General features: G+C 42.4%; 1 protein-coding gene across 5 annotated transcripts in view; it reads right to left on the bottom strand.

Annotated features, from left to right (window-relative positions):
• Positions 1-16,267: 16,267 nt before the first annotated feature.
• The window catches only part of LOC311048057 (FYVE, RhoGEF and PH domain-containing protein 4-like), a 130,457-nt gene continuing 125,867 nt past the window's right edge, over positions 16,268-20,857 (bottom strand). For 4 of the 5 annotated variants that reach the window (XM_084061069.1, XM_084061068.1, XM_084061070.1 and 1 more), the window contains one exon: positions 16,268-19,969. In XM_084061069.1, the coding sequence (XP_083917195.1) occupies positions 19,685-19,969 (285 nt within the window). In that variant the 3' untranslated portion in view covers positions 16,268-19,684. The remainder of the gene's footprint in view (positions 19,970-20,857) is intronic. The other variant, XR_014601059.1, reaches the window with a different exon arrangement.

Genomic DNA, 20,857 nt, shown 5'->3' on the forward strand with positions numbered 1-20,857 from the left:
AGGAGCACATTTTCTTGTTTTTCGCCCCTTATTGGACCCCGTCTTGTTGCTGTTGTTAGTCATGGCTTCCAGTTCCCACCTGATGTTGTGTGGGAGTTCTGATTGGTCCAGAACGTACTGAATAACTGCTAGCTTGCATACTGTCTTCAGACTAGGACTTAAGTCTAACATGTACAGGTCATCAGGTCTGTAGTCTCCTCCCAAGAGGATGATACGATCTCCCACAACGCAACAGCACATCAGATACATCCCACACGGTCTTTTCCCTTTGGGCTCAACCCTCTTCCAGGAGAAGGTCTTTGGACTGAATTTCCACAGATCATTGAGGATAGTATTATTACTATTTCCTCCACCAAATATGTACAGCTCTCCATTGTAGGTAAAGGCTGAATGACCAAAGCGTCTTTCTGGAAGAAGCTGTGCAGAAGGTGTGTTCAGCCAGCAGTTGGTCTCTGTGTCAAACACTCTGATGATGTTGCTAGAGGAGGCTCCACCCCCAAATACAAACATCTTTGTCCCGATGATGGTGGCAGAGTGATGTGATGAAGCAGGAGGTGGTGGTGTTGTCCAACTTGTACATGTCATTATGGCATCCAGTCCAATTGTATCCTCCATGAATAAACATGACCTTCCCCAAGACACAGGCTTTGTGGTTCATCCTCTCCTCTGGAACAGTTCCAGAAACCTTTGGCTTTAACCATCTGTGGGCGTCGACATCAAATGCATACAGCACATTGCAGTATTCCCTTGTGTCATATTTATAACCCCCCCAGATGTAGATTATGTCTTCTATCAGCACAGCTGTGTGGCCGCTGCGATTGGATGGAACCTCAAGGTGACATTCTCCTCTTCCAGTTGTCACTGGGGTCAACTTCCTCCAGCGTAAAGTCACTGTGTTGAAGATGTGAACATCAATCCGATCATTGTTGATGTTACCGTACCCTCCAAATGAGTAGACTTTGTCTCCCACGGCAACAGCAGCAGCTTGACCGCCTAACACTGGTCCTCTGTTCAGATGCAGCGTCCAGTAAGACATTTCTCACAACAGCTCCTCCAGGGATCAAATTAGAATCTTCAAGTCTCGTTGTGTAACAGAATGGAGTCCTAATGTGTGCTCTACCACTTATATTGGTTCAGTGGCACAAGAGTCATGCAATGTTTGACCAATCCACTGATGGGTTGGGCTGGCCAATCAAGGAAGTCGATGCCTGTCCCTAATATGGTCAATTGATCATCATAGCAACCCCAGTAAGACAGGCTCTACACAGCAGACAGACAGGCTCTACACAGCAGACAGACAGGCTCTACACAGCAGACAGACAGGCTCTACACAGCAGACAGACAGGCTCTACACAGCAGACAGCCAGGCTCTACACAGCAGACAGACAGGCTCTACACAGCAGACAGACAGGCTCTACACAGCAGACAGACAGGCTCTACACAGCAGACAGACAGACAGACAGGGGGTCCTCAGAGTTACTACAGGGGGTCCGCCAAATCTTTGTGTGACATGATTTTGTCTTTTTACATTAACCACTTGAACCCTAGTATCCTTTTTGTGAGGAGAACTTTAGCCAAAAATAGCAGATCTACAAGCTCACAACGCCTCGCAGCGCGAGAGATCGGCTTGTAGATTGGCTATTTTTGGCAAAGAGTTATAGAGTGTAGCGGGAAAAAAGAGCAGCACAAGTTTATCTGAAAAACAATTTTATACAATATAGAGGGGGTCCCTGCTTCATCTCTCTCTCAGCTAGGGGGTCCTTGGCCTGAAAACGTTGAAGAGTTGAAGAGTGTTGTGAGCTTGTAGCTTTAAAAAAAAACAGCCTATATTGACATGGCCAAAATAGGGCCAGGTTTATCACCAGAGACATTTGTTTTATCTGCTCCTTGGAAATGCAGGTTCCACACAGAGATTCCAGACTCATATCTACACAGTGATATTAGTCTAGCCATGCCAGGCTAGTGACTTTATATATTGTCATCACTTTACCCAAATACATTATATATTAAATACATTATATTATCATCACTTTACCCACATATAGCTCAAGTGGAGTTAGGAGGTTTTTGACTATTAATGTGGAGATATCTTTTTTGTCATTTGTTTGTGACAAATTGTTTTTAAAAACATAAACACCAGGGTGGGGTTGGCGAAAGGGCCTACTCTGTGTGGAGTTTGCATGTTCTCCCCGTGTCTCCTAGGGTAGTTAATACCCTCACAAAAACATGTAGTAATCCTGGTCGCTATACCGCCTCCCCCATGACAGCCGGGGCGCCTGATGGAGGGGAAGGGAACTAGTTGGAATAACGTGTTCCTTCCACGCGCTACGTCCAACCATGGAAACTCCCCCCTGTCAGGTGACAAGAAGGTCAGTTGGCTCTCATGCACTGAAGGAAGCATGAGCTCGGCCCTGGCCTCCCTGGCTGTGGGGGACTGGTGTAGCGCTGGTGTAGGGCTGGTGTAGCGCCCAGGATCACTTAGGAAATTGGCACCGGGTGAAAAAAATGGGTTACAAAAATCGCGGGATAAAAATTATATAAAAAACAAAAACAAAAAAAACATAAACAATGTCTGGTTTTTTTTTTTAATTCTCACATGGAATTTGGATGAGGCTGGAGCCTTGCCTTTTTTTGCCAGACCCAGAGGGTCGGCCTACATGAGGCTTTGTCTGTCCCTCTTTTGTCCCTCTTTTCCTCTTTTCTGTCCCTCTTTTCCTCTGCACACACGTCATGCGAAGTCCGGCCATTCAGATTTCAACCACTAGGGGTCTGGCAGTACCAGGTCTCCTGGTTCCCTTGTTCATTTTATATTTGATATATTTAACTTCAATGTTATAATGGAAGTCAATGGCAGTCAGATCAGGCTAGAAACCTTGCCCAAATATGGAGTCATTATGTCATAGTTGACTGACGTCACAGATTGGTCACATGAAGTCTGACATCCACATGAGGCCGCGCCCCTTATTGGACCCCGTCTTATTTTTAATATTTATTTGTTGCTGTTGTTAGTCATGGCTTCCAGTTCCCACCTGATGTTGTGTGGGAGTTCTGATTGGTCCAGATCGTACTGAATAACTGCTAGTTTGCATACTGTCTTCAGACTAGGACTTAAGTCTAACATGTAGAGGTCATCAGATCTGTTTTCTCCTCCAAAGAGGATGATACGATCTCCCACAATGCAACAGCACATCAGAAACATCCCACACGGTCTTTTCCCTTTGGGCTCAACCCTCTTCCAAGAGAAGGTCTTTGGATTGAATTTCCACAGATCATTGAGGGTAGCAAAATTACTTTTTTTGCCACCAAATATGTACAGCTCTCCATTGTAGGTAAAGGCTGAATGACCAAAGCGTCTTTCTGGAAGAAGCTGTGCAGAAGGTGTGTTCAGCCAGCAGTTGGTCTCTGTGTCAAACACTCTGATGATGTTGCTAGAGGAGGCTCCACCCCCAAATACAAACATCTTTGTCCCGATGATGGTGGCAGAGTGATGTGATGAAGCAGGAGGTGGAGTGTCTCTGGTGTTAATTAAAGACCAGACCATTGTGGTGGTGTCCAACTTGTACATGTCATTATGGCATCCAGTCCAATTGTATCCTCCATGAATATACATGACCTTCCCCAAGACACAGGCTTTGTGGTTCATCCTCTCCTCTGGAACAGTTCCAGAAACCTTTGGCTTTAACCATCTGTGGGCGTCGACATCAAATGCATACAGCACATTGCAGTATTCCCTTGTGTCATATTTATAACCCCCCCAGATGTAGATTATGTCTTCTATCAGCACAGCTGTGTGGCTGCTGCGATTGGATGGAACCTCAAGGTGAAATTCTCCTCTTCCAGTTGTCACTGGGATCAACTTCCTGCAGCGTAAAGCCACTGTGTTGAAGATGTGAACATCAATCTGATCATTGTTGATGTTACGGTACCCTCCAAATGAGTAGACTGTGTCTTCCATGGCAACAGCAGCCTGACCGCCTAACACTGGTCCTCTGTTCAGATGCAGCGTCCAGTAATACATTTCTCACAACAACTCCTCCAGTGATCAAATTAGAATCTTCAAGTCTCGTTGTGTAACAGAATGGAGTCCTAATGTGTGCTCTACCACTTATATTGGTTCAGTGGCACAAGAGTCATGCAATGTTTGACCAATCCGCTTATGGGTTGGGCTAGCCAATCAAGGAAGTCGACGCCTGTTGATGTCCCTAATATGGTAAATTTATCATCGTAGCAACCCCAGCAAGACAGGCTCTACACAGCAGACAGACAGGCTCTACACAGCAGAGAGACAGGCTCTACACAGCAGAGAGACAGGCTCTACACAGCAGACAGACAGACAGGGGGTCCTCAGAGTTACTACAGGGGGTCCGCCAAATCTTTGTGTAATTTGATTTTTTTTTTTTTTACATTAACCACTTGAACCCTAGCATCCCTTTTCTGAGGAGAACTTTAGCCAAAAATAGCAGATCTACAAGCTCACAACGCCTCGCAGCACGAGAGATCGGCTTGTAGATCGGCTATTTTTGGCAAAGAGTTATTTAGGTGTAGTGGGAAAAAAGAGCAGCAAAAGTTTATCTGAAACACAATTTTATACAATATAGAGGGGGTTTTAACCATTAATGTGGAGATATTGTAAATAATAGTAGTGGAGTAAAAGTACAACATTTGCCTCCGAGATGTAGTGGAGTAGAAGTAAAAGTACTGAGAATTGGAAATACTCCAGTAAAGTCAAAATTCCTCAAAAGTGTACTTAAGTACAGTACTTGAGTAAATGTACTTAGCTACTTTACACCACTGCAGGTACTTTTGCTTAATGGGAAACAAATAAAAATCCAAGTCAAGTTGCCCCGAGTTCCATGTTAATTGTCCCTCTCCTCCTCCTCTCTCTCTTTCTGTCTCTTTGGCCCATTAGTTGGTGATTGTATTAATAGCAGATCTACAGCTTTGGGCCACAGTAGGCCTTCATTAGAGGGTGAACCAAGCCTATCATCCACGCAGGGTGAAGTTAGGTTTCCCCAGCTTAACCTAGCTCATCTCCTCATCGTCTGTGTCTGTGTCTGTGTTTGTGTCTGTGTGTCTGTGTGTGTGACCACTATTTGAGAACCACTGCTCTAGACTTGGACCGCTAAGGGTGTGCTTTGATTGGCTAGCGAGACGCATGACGGAATACATACCTATAAATAGGTGAATCACTTCGAAACATTGCGGTGCATGTTTCGAAGTGACATCAGTGCCATCAGCCAAGCTAACATTTAGTCAGGAGATATTAGCAGAAAAAGTTCCAATCTTGGAATAAATTCCTTACCAAAACTCCTGCTGCTGACTTGAGACTTGTGCTCAGGAACAGTCAGGAACAGCACTTTCCAGTACAAACTGAGATTAACTAACTCTCATTACGCAAACTGAAGAAGCAGGAAATTATCGTCTGAAACCTCATGAAGAAGCAAAGGCGCAATGCCGACAGCAGAAAGCCAAAGCTAAGAAACAAAGACAAAGACCACTTGAATCCTTAAATGACAAAAAACAAAGACGAGCCACAAATGCTGACAACATGACACAGCAAAGATTGCTACATTCTCTGGAAGAAAAAGTACAAGAGTCTGTAAAGAACATCGAAAGGAAAAGAAGACACTGGTCACAGTATTCAATAGATGAAAGACAACATCCACGAGCAGATTACACCAATAAGAAGAGATGCTACAGATCACCTAAAGAACAAGAAGACGTTCAAGCTGATGAAGCTGGTGCCGCATTCTTAAAGAATATGTCAAAAAGTGGACCCAATTATGTCTGTTTCTCCTGTGAACGAATGCTCTACAGAGGTAAAGTTAAAACCTGCAAAGTACACAGCAACAATAGATACTGTAAGTCTCCTGGACAAAGACCCAACTGCAATCAAGCAAAACAACACTTGGATCTGTCACACATGTCATCGCTCCATTAAAATGGGTAAATTCCCTCCACAGGCTTGGGCTAACAACTTATTACTGGATGCCATACCCCGAGAACTGCAGGATTTGCACCCGTTAGAGGAAAGGTTGGTAAGTCAACGTATTGCCTTCATGAAACTTGTTGGCTTGCCAACAAGTTGCCAACAAGTTCAAGGCAATCCACGGTAATGCAGTCAATGTGCCATCTGACGTACACACTATCATCAAAGTTCCAATCTTGGAATAAATTCCAATATTTGCTGGCGGAGACTTGTGCTCCGAGGAGCACCTTTTCTAGTTTTACATGGGTTTGTGTCCACCGGCAATAGTTTTACATGGGTTTGTGTCCCGGCAATAGTTTTACATGGGTTTGTGTCCACCAGCAATAGTTTACATGAAAATTTCTAGGCTTATAGTATAGTACTGCCCCATACAACCTAACAGAGCTCAGCACAGCCCACCAGAGCCCATTATAGCCCACCAGAGCCCAGCAGTCCGGCACATTCCAGCACACAAAGTCCAGCCCACTGGGAGAATATCCTAGGGTATGGGGGTAGTTAAATGACTGTAATAGGCTAGACTAGAATGTTCGAGGCCTTACTAGACTCTAATAGGCTCTATTAGGCTGTACTAGGCTCTTGCCAGCCCTGTAGCCCCTTTGCACTTGAGATTAACCACTGTGTCCATGGGCAATAGTTTTACATGGGTTTGTGTCCACCGGCAATAGTTTTACATGGGTTTGTGTCCACTGGCAATAGTTTTACATGAACATTTCTAGGCTATAGTATAGTACTGCCCCACAAAACCTAACAGAGCCCAGCACAGCCCACCAGAGCCCATTATAGCCCACCAGAGTAATAGGCTATACAGGGCTGGGTCGAGCTGGAATAGGCTAGACTAGAATGTTCTATGCCTTACTAGACTCTAATAGGCTCTATTAGGTTGTACTAGGCTCTTGTCAGCCCTGTAGCCCCTTTGCACCTGAGATTAACCACTGTGTCCACGGGCAATAGTTTTACATGGGTTTGTGTCCACTGGCAATAGTTTTACATGAAAAGTTCTAGGCTATAGTATAGTACTGCCCCGTACAACCTAACAGAGCCCAGCACAGCCCACCAGAGCCCATTATAGCCCACCAGAGCCCAGCAGTCCAGTACATTCCAGCACACAAAGTCCAGCCCACTGGGAGAATAGCCATGGGTATGGGGGTAGTTAAATGACTGTAATAGGCTATACAGGGCTGGGTCCAGCTGGAATAGGCTAGACTAGAATGTTCTAGGCCTTACTAGACTCTAATAGGCTCCATTAGGCTGTACTAGGCTCTTGTCAGCCCTGTAGCCCCTTTGCACTTGAGATTAACCACTGTGTCCACGGGCAATAGTCTTATGGGTTTGTGTCCACCGGCAATAGCGTTACATGAAGATTTCTAGGCTATAGTATAGTACTGCACCATACCTAACAGAGCCCAGCACAGCCCACCAGAGCCCATTACAGCCCACCCCATTCCAGCACACCCAAGTCCAGCCCAGTGGGAGAATAGCCTAGGGTATGGGGGTAGTTAGATGACTGTACTAGGCTATAAAGGGCTGGGACCAGCTGGAATAGGCTACACTAGAATGTTCTAAGCCATACTAGACTGTAATAGGTGCTATTATGCTGTACTAGGCTCTTGTCAGCCCTGTAGCCCCTTTGAACTTGAGATCAGCCACTGTGTACACGGGCAATAGTTTTACACAAGTTTGTGTCCACGGCCAATAGTTTTACATGAACATGTCTAGGCTATAGTGTCCCCGAACCACACTTTGGGAACCAGCCATGGACCCCTTTGGAAACCCTCTGTACACGGTGTACACAGAGTACATTTTCCATTGAGTGAATGCTGACTGTGTACACATGTCCACTTCCAATAGTTTAGGAAAATAGCCTGCCACCCTGTGGAATTATGCTTGAACTGCAGAAAAGGACCCTAAATACAAAAAAAGGAAACAAAAATCATCCGTGGGACTGATGGGCGAACAAGTAGTGTCCACACGCAGAGGGGGGCCCAGAGGACATTTAGAGTCCCCCCGGTGAATTTTCACACCCCCACAATGGACAATGGAACCCAGAAATTGGCCGTGTCCACAGGGCATAGGGACTATGGCTCGTGGACACAAAACGCTATAAGTGTAATAATAATAATAAATATAGCTGCAAGCAGCGATAATACGGGGCCAGTGAATAGAGAGAGAGAGAGACATGGAAACGGAATAGATTGAAGAGAGAGAGAGTGACATGGAAACAATAGATTGATATGAGAGAGAGATGGAAACATAATGGTTTGATTGGACATCTCAACCTACTGCCATTAACAGGATTCGAACTCTCAACCTTCAGACTAATAGGCTGCAACACTACCTATAGTGCTATAGCTTTGTCCAGGCTGATATTGTCTGTTGAAGATCATAAACTCTTGCCTTCTTTCATGAACCAAGCCCCTGTTTCACTAACACTAAGATCACTCGTTCACAAGCCATTTACCAATGAAGAAATTGTACATCTCCTCAGAACCAAAACTAATGAAAGTAGCCGATCTACAAGCTCACAAACCATGAAAAGTTGTGAGATTGTAGATCAGCTATTTTCAGAATGAAGTATGTCATACGTAAAAAACGTACTCTCAAATAAGCATTTCAGGTTATCTTTACCATTTGCACATGTATTCATTGATACAGTCATGTTGTTTGCAATTCAACTTAAATTAAGTCTACATCAAGTGAGGCTTGAACTGGTGACCTTGAGATTGTGAGGCATTCATTTAAGGGAGACGCCATTGGCCCAACAGACAAGTAACTGTGAAAAAGGAGATCACACAGATGATACAGTTTCACGCAAATAGCTGAAAAATCCTGGGTTTAAGTGTTTTTCAAACTGCTCAAAATTGCGGACAATCTAAGGGCGGAGCTTAATGGTCAAATCGATACGTGTGTTCCTCATGAGTCAAGGCACATGTGTAAGCAAGTTTCACGACTTTCGGCCAAACGAGGCATGACTTATGCCTGTTTAAAGTCTGCATTTTCAAAAAATTGCTATAGCGCCCCCTTTTGGCCAATTGGAGTAAGATTGGTTTCAGTGATATTTGGAATGACCCTGTACATTTCTGCAAAGTTTCAAAGAAATGTGAGTCTGCATGTATGTTTTAGGCACAGATGAATAATTTTCATAAAACTGTAATAGTTAAAATCTATCTCCTCCTGGGGTTTTTGAGCAATCTGCACGAAACGTTTACCACTTGAACTTTGGACCTCTGCCTACAAAAATTTCCAACGGATTTTCCATAAGTGAAAAAATGCAGAAGTTAGGAGCCAATGACTGTTTTTCATATAATTCAAAATGGTGGGAGATCTAAAGGTCAGAGGTCAAAAGTCAGACCACGAAAGTTGTCGGGCATGAAGAGACGCATGTGTGTATCGAAGTTTCATGGTTGTAGGTCAAACAGGGCATGAGTTGTACCTGTTCAAAGTTGGCACTTTCAATTGAGTGCTATAGCGCCACCCTTTGACGAATGAGTGTGAGAATTATTTCTTGGTAGTTTTTCATGAGCATCTACCATATGGCCGAGTTTCGTAAAAAGCGTATGCACGGTTAAGCCAGAACTGGCAAAAACAAGTATTTTTCAAACTGCTCAAAATTGCGGAAAATATAAGGGCGGAGCTTAATGGTCAAATCGATACGTGTGTTCCTCATGAGTCAAGGCACATGTGTAAGCAAGTTTCACGACTTTCGGCCAAACGAGGCATGACTTATGCCTGTTTAAAGTCTGCCTTTTCAAAAAATTGCTATAGCGCCCCCTTTTGGCCAATTGGAGTAAGATTGGTTTCAGTGATATTTGGAATGACCCTGTACATTTCTGCAAAGTTTCAAAGAAATGTGAGTCTGCATGTATGTTTTAGGCACAGATGAATAATTTTCTTTAAACTGTAATAGTTAAAATCTATCTCCTCCTGGGATTTTTGAGCAATCTGCACGAAACGTTTAGCACTTGAACCTTGGACCACTGCCTACAAAAATTTCCAACGGATTTTCCATAAGTGAAAAAATGCAGAAGTTAGGAGCCAATGACTGTTTTTCATATAATTCAAAATGGTGGGAGATCTAAAGGTCAGAGGTCAAAAGTCAGAGGGTGAAAGTTGTTCAGCATGAGGAGACGCATATGTGTATCCAAGTTTCATGGCTGTAGGTCAAACAGGGCATGAGTTGTACCTGGTCAAAGTTGGCATTTTCAATTGAGTGCTATAGCGCCACCTTTGGACGAAAGATTGTGAGAATTATTTTTTGATCGTTTTTCATGACCATCTACCATATGGCTGAGTTTCGTAAAAAGCGACAGCGCGGTTCAGCCAGAACTGCGAAAAGTGGCAGAAGAAGAAGAAGAAGAAGAAGAAGTGACAGAATACTGCCAATAACAATACGTGTACAGAGCAGAGCTCTGTCCCCGTTACTAGAAAAAGTGCTCCTCGGAGCACAAGTCTCCGCCAGGTCAGGTAGGTTATTATGGCCTCCTGGTGGCGCTATAATAGGCCAATGTGAAAAGGATGCCATTTATTCGTTAGGCCTTGCACGGCAATCGGACACTGCATGCATGATTTGAGGCATTTTGTTCTAAAAATGTGTTTTGCTAAATTTGACCTGCTGGTGGCGCTATAACAGGCCAATGTTAAAAGGGTGGCATTTGTTCCTCAACATAGTGTGAATGTGCGTTCAAAGTTTCACCGTAATCGGACGCTGCATTCATGATTTGCGGCATTTTGTTCAAAACGGGCCACTCCTGCAAACATTACATGTCAATGTTAGCCAATCAGGATGGCATATGAAAAATCAAACAGATCCGTCTTGATCACATGACTATAGAGATCATGTGTACCGATTTGCGTGAAATTTGGATCAAATATGAAGGCTTAATATCAAAAAATGTGTTTTACATGGTGGCGCTATAAAAGGCAAATGTGAAAAAACCAGGGCAAAGGTTGGTCCTTGGCCTCTAGAGAGTGTGCATACAAAGTTTTACACTGATCGGTGCAGTTATAGGTAAAAACACGAATCGGCCTGTTACAGCGCCACCATGAGGCTGATTTGAACATTTTCAAATGGCATTTCTTCCTCGGCCTAATGGGAATGTGTGTGCAAAATTTCACGGAAATTGCATGCTGTGTTCATGATTTGAGGCATTTTGTTCGAAACAGAGTACTCCTGCAAACTTTGAAAGACAATTTTTGCCAATCAGGATGGAATATGAAAAATCTGAAATGAGACGTTTCTTTTAATGACTATAGAGATACTGTGTACCGATTTGGGGGATTTTTGGCCAACATTTGTAGGAGTACTGTTCAAAAATGTGTTTTGCACAAATCGGCCTCCTGGTGGCGCTATAAAAGGCCCATGTGAAAAATTTGGAGCAGAGGTTTGGCCTTGACATCCAGGGACTGTGCTGCGTTTCGCTGCGATCAAGCCAACGGTGCCAGAGATTAGCTGTACACAGACAAGACAGAATGACACACACACACACGGACGGACGGACGGACGGACGGACAGGGGGTAAAACATACTCTCTCGCCATGCCTTTCGGCCTGGCGGAGACAATAATAATAACAACCTATTTGAACCTACAAGGGAAATTCAGTTTTGACCCAAGTGGTCAGACTTCAGCAAAAACCTAACTGTGTGATGGGTGATGGTTGATTGAAGTAGTCTCACCTGGCCTGAGTCAAACCAATTGGACTCACAGTGCCTAACTCTGAGTCCAATTAGTCCAATTAGTTTGACTCAGGCCATGTCAGCCATCCCCCATCCCACACAAAAACAATCCCCATGGAGCTATTTGAATTGATTGCAGTTGTAATAAAAAACTGTTGTAGTAGGTTATCAGCAGTCATTACTGTTAGTTATGCACTACTAACTATCCAATCATTTTGGCATATAATCCTTTTTGCTAAAAAGCACAGAGAAAAAAAGCGTGCGTGCGTGTATTTTTTGCATCATCAGGCTATTATTGTGGGTAGCCTACTTGTGTTGTTGTGGAGTGGAGCTCTTGCTATAACAAAGTATAGGCCTATAGTAGCGTCATTACTGTAACCTGGTATCTGGAATGTGATGCTGTTGCTGCAGGGTGAACTATAAAGGTAGCTTATAGTATAATATATTTCTTAGCCCCCCACCCAAAATCACCACCAGCCGCCACCATTATTTTGATGAACATTTTATACAAAAATAACAGAGGACATTGTGAGTAACTCTCCCAGCACTCTCTTTCAGATGTATTTCAGTAATACAGTCTCTTCAGTTTTACTGACCTATATCCTGTACTATATCGCTTCACCAAGTCCATCTTGTATGAACATTGTGAAACACATTGCAGTGTCCAAGGCACCCCTGAGACCAGGTTTGCCCCTGGAAACCACTGGCCCCTGCATACAGACACAAAACAATGCAAACAGATGCCATGATGTTGCATGCACAGGAACATCCAAGTACATCTGCAGAAAAGAAAAAAAAAGTACATCTGCAGGCTTTGTGCCCTAGGTGCTTACTAGTCAATTTAGTTTGACTCAGGCCAGGTGCGACTACTTCAATCTAGCCTGGACTAGTCTGGCCATGCCAGGCTAACTTCAATCAGCCATCACCCATCACACAGTTTGGTTTTCACTAGACAGTAAGCACTCATGTTGGTGTTCAATTTAGAGTTATTTTGGTTTTCACTTGACAGTAGAAGCACTATTATTTATGTGTTTTGTGTTTGTTGAGCCGAGGAGTCAAGAGAAAGTTAATAAATAGAATTAGAATTAGAATATGTTAGAAATGTGAAAAATTTAGTTTTACAGCATTACAAATATATTTGATTTGATGTTATTAGATTTTTATAATTGTATTCATTGGTTGTATTGTATCCTTATTCTTTTCAGTTAAAAACACAAACGCATGCTGTCCTCCTGAGTGGACAGGTCAATAACTCCTTGAAAAATTGTTGTTTTATAAAAAATTAAGTGCAGTTGTTATATTTATGTCTAAAGACACATAAAAACACTTTGTAACTTTTTTTCTCAGGTTATCATAATTCATGTGTGAAAGGGATAAATCATCTTTAAAGGAAACCAAGTTAAGTATAAGTAATTCTTTTCTCTCATAATAGGTGGGTAATACTATATTTTAACGTTTTCTACAGCTTTTAAGAAGCAGTTACTAAATAGCCTCAACTAGGTCAGTGGCTTAGCACCAGGGGCGCGCGCAGCTTCCACACTTAAACCATTTAGACCTGGAACGCATCTGTGTCACTTTAGATTTCTTTGGCTATTAAAAAATAGCAGATATACAAGCTACGGCACCGAGTGCCGCGCTATGAGCTTGCAGGTCAACTATTTTTGAAAAATCTTGAAAACATTTTTTTGATTTTTTTCAAAAAACTGTTAGGATTTAGAAAACATTTTTAAGAATCGCCTCAGGTCTTTAATGAATTGATATACAAATCACTCAGTCTAATCAGCAACTTGTTGATGTCACCAGTCAGATTATGATGCAGATAGCCATGAATCTGACATATACAGTATAATATACAAAAAAAGTATAAAGTTGACAATTTATTTTATCTGCTCACCAATCAACTACAACTCTCCTCCATGCCTGATCAGTCCTCACACAGTTCTCTCCTCTCACTAAATAAGTGAAAGCCTACAGAAATACTGTATGTGCCTCAAGCAGTATTATCAAGCCCTGAAGTCCCTTAAGAAGCATCATGTAATCCCATATGGGAGATTTGGGTGTCACAGCAGGAATCAGCTGCAGATTCACATACCTGAAACCATATAACACACAATACAAACACAACAGGTCTTACACCTGCATTACTGCATTTAACAAGTCCTATTTATATAGTCACAAGGAAATGCAAGGCTTCAACCATACACCAGATGTATTGTGTATGTTTTGCAGTTTGAAATTGGCAATCGTTTCCAGTGTGAAAAGCTAAATAATAAAAGTATGCTTTTGAAAATGGTATGACATAATGTAAAGTGTACAAGATTTGAACCCTGCAATGCATTGTTTATGCCATAATGACATTTACAGGTTTTATAGCAATTGTTGAAATAAGGCCTTAAATGTCAAATGTTGTTCAAATCATGTATAACATGTATACTTTATCTTATTTCAGACTATTTCCCAAAGAATACAGACTTCTCGTGTGTCCACTCTTCTGGTTACCCAGTCATGTTTGCATAACACTAAACTAAGTAACTACCTGAGTTGGGTTTTAAAAACAAAATCAACATACTTATTTCACATACATACATCGCCACCAAAGGCGTAAGAGGAAGAGGGGTTATTATAACTGGGAAGTCAAGATCTTAAAATGGAACTAAACCTTAAGCCTAAGGGGCAAATAGGCGAAAGCTTCAGGGCCTACTGTACTAAAGGGGCCTCTGACCTTATCCTACACAGCAAATAAGAAAATCAAAAAAATCTAAATACGCAAAACCAAAAGCAAATGAAGTAAATAAGGAAACACAGCAAACAAAATCTAAACCAACCAGCAATTAATGAATGGCCCAGTACAGTATATACCCATTACCTCAGCGCTCCTATATTGCACATGACCCAACATACAATCTTTGACAAAACCCAGTTTCTAACATCAAATAAAAATACAGAAAATAAATTAGGCTAACAGCAAGCCTAACAAAAAAAAACCCTCTTAAAACACTTGCCGAATTCGGTAAAGGGGATATAAAATGCCACTCATTAAGACATGTCACCATACTGCCAAAATGAATAATAAAAGCATTAACATTGGTTCACAGGTTTCCTTACCCGGTATTAGGCTGTAAACCTCAAGCCTCCAAGTCTTTCACCAAACAAACACCCAAATGCAGGCTTCTGGCCAAACATGAGGCCGCCAACCTAGCCACCCCTTTCATGCACTGCCCTTAAAGGGGCAGTGCTACACAAGGAACCGTGTCAGTGCTCCCTTGCTTCTAAGTTCAAGTTTTTCGAGTCAAGAACCCCCAAATTGATATTTGGCCGCAGATCCCCGTCTCGAAAATATTTTGTGCCAGGGACCTCCAGAAACAAAGATTTGAGTTAAAAGCATTCACTTTAAAAATACATATATTGAAAGATTTGTACACATTTTCAAGATTTTTCAAAAAAGGCAGATCTACAAGCTTGTATATCTGCTATTTTTGAATAGCCAAAGTATAAAATATGGTTAAAGTGGTTAAAATCGATGTGACGCTATATTAACTAATTTTTTACCCCCTGGTACCCTCCCCGGACCCCATTTTGAGAACCAATGTCCTAAACAAATTTAGCTAAGTCTACCCATTTACATCAGAAATACTGTTCAATTCACAGAAATAATAACCCCATAACTCTGAGAACATACAAATGGAACCAAAAGCGGATCCCATTTGTGCACTCTCACCTGTAAGAGTCCATTTGGAACCCTCAGGATCCCTGGAACCCACTTTGGCCCCTTTCCTACCGGGATTGAACCGGTGGGAAATCACGCATGATTTCTCATAATTGAATACGCAGATTGTTAGGATTGTCAAAAATAATTGTAATTTAACTATTAATGTGGGGGATTAAAGACCCCCAACGCTGGTCACTATAAAACACACACACACACACACACACACACACACACACACACACACACACACACACACACACACACACACACACACACACACACACACACACACGTTGTTGATACAGCATCAATTATTTTAAAGGAATATTTCACTTTCAAACACGTTAATATGACGTCAAACATGTTTGAAAGTGACATTTCAAAAATATAGGATATACAAGCTCACAGTGTGTCACTTCGAGCTTGTACATCTGCTATTTTTGAAAAATGTTGACAAATATCGATTTTTTTTCTATGAAAAAGGTCTATGAAAACAAGGCCAAAAGAAGCAACTAGGCTAACTAAGTTTTACCACTTTACCTTGGCTATCTGAAAATAGCAGATCTACCACCAGCATTTACACGCAAGCAGTCCCAGTTGACAACTGAGCAGGTCACTCGCACGCGACACATTGCTTACTGTATGTCCGCATTCATGTGGAACGAGCAATAAGGTGTCTTAAGATGTACACAATTCTCTCACAAACTGCCTATTCATTTGGTCCCTGAAATACTAAAGACAATAATAAAGACAAAATACTTAAGATTTGTGCAGCCCTTGTAAAATCTGAGAGCAGAGCTTATTTCTAGCAAATAGACACAATGTCTACCACAACAACCAGGAAGTGAATGACTCAAATGTGAATAACACAGCAGGCAATGTTTTTTTTTTACCATCATATTTAATCTTGGTTTATTTTCTTACAAGGTACACTTTATAGAAGACTTTAAAGTGCATGGATTTTCAAACCTTCAGGGTGGGATGGGGTAGCATACGTATATGTACAAAATCTAGCTTTTACATTCAGATCTTACAAATGATGTAGGTTGTGCTCTTTGTTTTGTAGTTAATACTGAGGAACGGGGGGAGCGGGGACAACAGAACAAGGAGAGAACTTGAGTGACAGTCTGCATCAAAAGAAGAGTCCAAAATGTCAATGAACACACAAAGGGATATACTAATAGGCACGTTTACATCCAAGTTCATAACAGTTTGTGTAGTCATATACTGCTGTGTACTGCACACCTGAAGTGACAGGGGGGAGTTTGAGATAATAGTAACAGTGGTGGAAAATGACTAAGTACATTTACTTAAGTACAATTTTGAGGTATTTGTACTTTACTTGAGTATTTCCAATTTCCAATACTTTTACTTCTACTCCACTACATCTTGGATCCAAATATGGTACTTGTACTCCACTACATTTATTTGAAAACTTTAGGTACTAGTTACTTTGTAGATTTGATTATTATTACAAAACATACATTAACCACTATTTACATTTCGGCCATTTGAAAATAGCAGATCTACTAGCTCACAATGCGTCGCGATGCGACACATTGTGAGCTTGTAGATCTGCTATTTTCAAAAGATTTGTATACATTTGAAACGGGACATTCTGCATAATGAGTACTTTACTTTTGGTACTTTAAGTACATTTTGATACAAATACCTTTGTACTTTTACTCTGTATACTCTGACTCTGTTTAATTCTGAATTCCAGACTTTTACTTTTAACAGAGTATTTCTACATTGCAGTATTGATACTTTTACTTAAGTAAAGAATGTGAGTACTTTTTTCACCACTGTATAGTAATGAAACCTACATAACTGTTTGACTTTAACATGAACTGACTGAGAGTATGAACTATAAAGGAACACACAGAGGCATAGAGCTTTATTTGTGCTAGCTATTCTTTCACGGTCATGCTCGTTATATTCTATAAATTACTTTAAATAATACAAATTAATTAATTACAGCATTAAAAAACATATTTACATTTCTCATACCACCTTGTTATGTCTCCATCTGATTGTTCTGCTTGGTGGGGGGGAGGGGGAGTTTGTCTTTGTCCATCTCTCCCTAGAAATCTACAGAGACAATTCTGCAACATGAATAACACTAATAATTCTAGTCTATTCTGTCGGTTACTGTTTTTCCTGTAACCTTATTGCTGAAATGTGTGTAATTAGTTTGTTGTGTATGTTAATACACAAGGATTGCCATGTGCCATTTTATTACAAGTTTGAATCCACTCTGCAGAATTCCATTTCATTATAATGCTACGACATGGTTTGTGTGTTTAAAATAGTTTGTCTATCACTTCCACTAGCCTAACTTAGTTATTTTTCTTAACTTAAAAGATGAGTTTGATTAGACTGAGTTCAGCATTATGATCTGAGACTACTGGACACGTTTATGTCTTTGCGATTATTATTATTCCCCCACATCTAGAATCATACTCCACCGTGACAGAAACATACCTTATATATTACACTGTCTCCTTTCATCCATCATATCAAAACAAGGTCGCAAAAACGATTCTTTCTGTACATTTAAAAGAAATAAGGCTCTTTTAAAAGGACAAAATAAAAACTAACACTTTCTACTGTACATGTACACAGAGTTATATTCCAAATGTATGCTCTGACGGCGTCGCGTGCTGAAAAAAGCCGACCTACAATCACGTCACACATGAGCTTGTAGATCCGGCAGGAACCAGCTAACCCTTTACATCTGTGTGTTGGTAACACACCAATGAAAAGCATTAAAAAACGCTTCTGACAAAACAAGCTAACTCCATTGGATCCTCAAATTTTCTGCTAAACCAGCGAAGTCCACCGGAGTTAGCTGGTTTAGCTGACTCCAGGCTCCACCCCCTTTTGACCTCCAATCAGCTGTTCTTATCAATGATGAACAAAACCTCCTAACTGCACTTTTTTCATTTCCTGAAAAATGAACATTCTGGAGTTAGCTGGTTTCTGCCGGACAGCAGAGATATGCTGTTTCCGACGTGCGCCGCTGTTGTGCACCAAATATGAATCAGGCTTTATGGTATAGCACAGGCAGACAGACAGTTGTTTTGACGCCCTTCACATACTGTAGGTGGCTGAATCTGCAGTTAAGGGCTGTGTCCACCAATACGTTTTTTCCCTCCCCAAGCGCAGTGCAGTATGTTTTGAGTTGTTTTCAACGGGAGCGGAGCGTATTTATGCAATGCTGCAAAAGCCAGCAGGAAACGAGGCGTCGAGCGTCTATTCTGATCTGCATGTTGTTTTATCTGGTCGCTCAGAGTTGAATTAGTTTCAACTCTAGGCTTTTGGCCCGAGAGCGCCTTGCATTTTCAGTTGGGAGGAAAAAAAACGCTTTGTTGGACACACAGCCTTAGTCCGCTGGCTCAATAATGACTGAGGACCCAGCTGAACTTCCATCCATGCATGTTGGGTTGGGAGCGGTGTATGATAGTCCCTCTTTGGGGGGGGAGCATAACCGGCCCTGAGGGGTCACCCCTTGTTCTAGTGTTGATTGTACCAGAACCCATTGATTTCAGCACAGTCCTATTGGTGGGCTCAACGGTTAACACTAGCACGTGATTAGTACAAATCCAGGAAGATACGAGGAGGCCAAGGCAGCTTATCCAGCACTGATTCTGCACTCTGTCCCTGAACATGATGAGCTCCATCACCACCAGCACAGCATCAGGAGAGTCAATGTTTGTTCAACCTGTTCTCACTCTCAAGTCCTACTATGATGACAAGTTGGGGCAACATCTGACCGCGTGTCACCTGCTTGACGTGGCGGGGATACCGTCGGGTCATTTTTTTAAAACGCTCTCGGAGCGTGCCGTTCTCACTTCCCAACTTGTAGTAGTTTGAGTCCGCTAAAAACAAGGCAAGCGCGCTGTCAGAAGCGGACTTGAGCCCTGCGAGGCGGCGCAGAGCGAGCCGCTATGTGACTGAGTGAGTGGCCACTCGCTCGCTCAACGGCTCGCTTTGGGCACAGGGGCTCAAGTCCGCTTCTGCCGCCTCAGCGCTGTTCGAGTTGCATACCGATAAGATCGTCCGTCCTCATCGGCATGCGACGCGACGTGACGGGTCCCGTCGCGTCAACGTTTGAAGCAGGGGAGTCCCGTCGCGTCAGACGGTTGCCGCAATCGGTCAAATCCTGCCCCAACTCGTCACCCGTTTGACACAACGGGTTTGAGAACGCGTCGCCATAACCAGCAGGACAGCATAGGGAGTGTGATGGGCTGTTTGTGTAGTAGTAGTAAATCATCTGCGCAAAGCAGTCTCTCGGCACGCGAGCCCGTCCGTCCTATGTGCCGTCCGTGGGGGCCTCCTGTGCCGCGTCCATGCTGTCGTCCATGGAGGGGTTGCCGCCGTTGGGGTGCGGCGGGGGGCATTCTGGCATTTCGCCCGTCACCGCCACCCGGATCACCTTCAGCCAGCGCTGCTTGAGCTCCTCGCTTTCGGCGGCAAAGTTGTGACTGGAGTTGGACTGGGCCAGGCGGAACGGGAAGGCGGCCTGGGGGTCGGTGGGTCGCAGGCCGTCGTCCACCTGGTAGCCCAGGAGAGGGATGGTGCACTGGGCCTTCACATCCTACAGACACAAAGGGTAAGTAAGTAAACGTTATTTATGAAGGTGCTGTAGAATAAACCACAATATCGTTGCTGTCCGGTAGAAACCTCCTATATCCATATTGTGACTTTTTGTGTTTTTTCCTAAATTAATGCCCTACTTGATCATACTACAGTGTCACAAAAGTACAGTATGAAAAGTAGCAGATCTACAAGCTTGAAAGTTTGAGCTTGCATATCTGCTACTTTTGCAGTTTTGGAATTTGAATCCTGAAAAGTTTGGACATATATTCCACCCGACAGAGACGATAAACCATAACGGGACAACAAAAGAGTAAAACATTAACCAACACTAGATAAAAGCAAGTGAAGCTTCATAAAACAAAGTGCTTATGAAACAAATTAGTTTTTAAGAGATTCTTAACAATCAACTGACTTGTTTTATATTTAACCCATTGAGACCTGAAGCCGAATCTACATGTCTCCTAAATCTCAACAGTATTCTCAAAAACGTTTGTTTCTATATCAGTGGTGCTCAATCTTTTTCATGTCAAGAACCCCCAAAATTATAAGTATTTGGCCGTGGACCCCCATCAAAATATGTTGTTCCAGGGACCCCCAGAAGCAAAGATTTTAGTTAAAAATGTTCGCTTATATATTCAAAGATTTTCACACATTTTCACGATTAAAAAAAATTAGCAGATCTACAAGCTTGTAGCGCGGCACTCGGTGCCACGCTATGAGCTTGTATATCTGCTATTTTTGAATAGCCCAAAGTGTAAATAATGCTTTTTAGCTCAAATCTAAAAATGACACAGTTCCAGGTCTTAATGGGTTAAGGGTAGCCACTGCAAAAGCCTGGTCACCCATGGGTGTGAGTCTGGTCTTAGGTACGACTAGAAGGCAGATA

This window comes from Gymnoscopelus microlampas (genome assembly GCF_963454915.1).
Source record: "Gymnoscopelus microlampas genome assembly, chromosome: 6".
In the NCBI taxonomy this organism is placed as follows: Eukaryota; Metazoa; Chordata; class Actinopteri; order Myctophiformes; family Myctophidae; genus Gymnoscopelus; species Gymnoscopelus microlampas.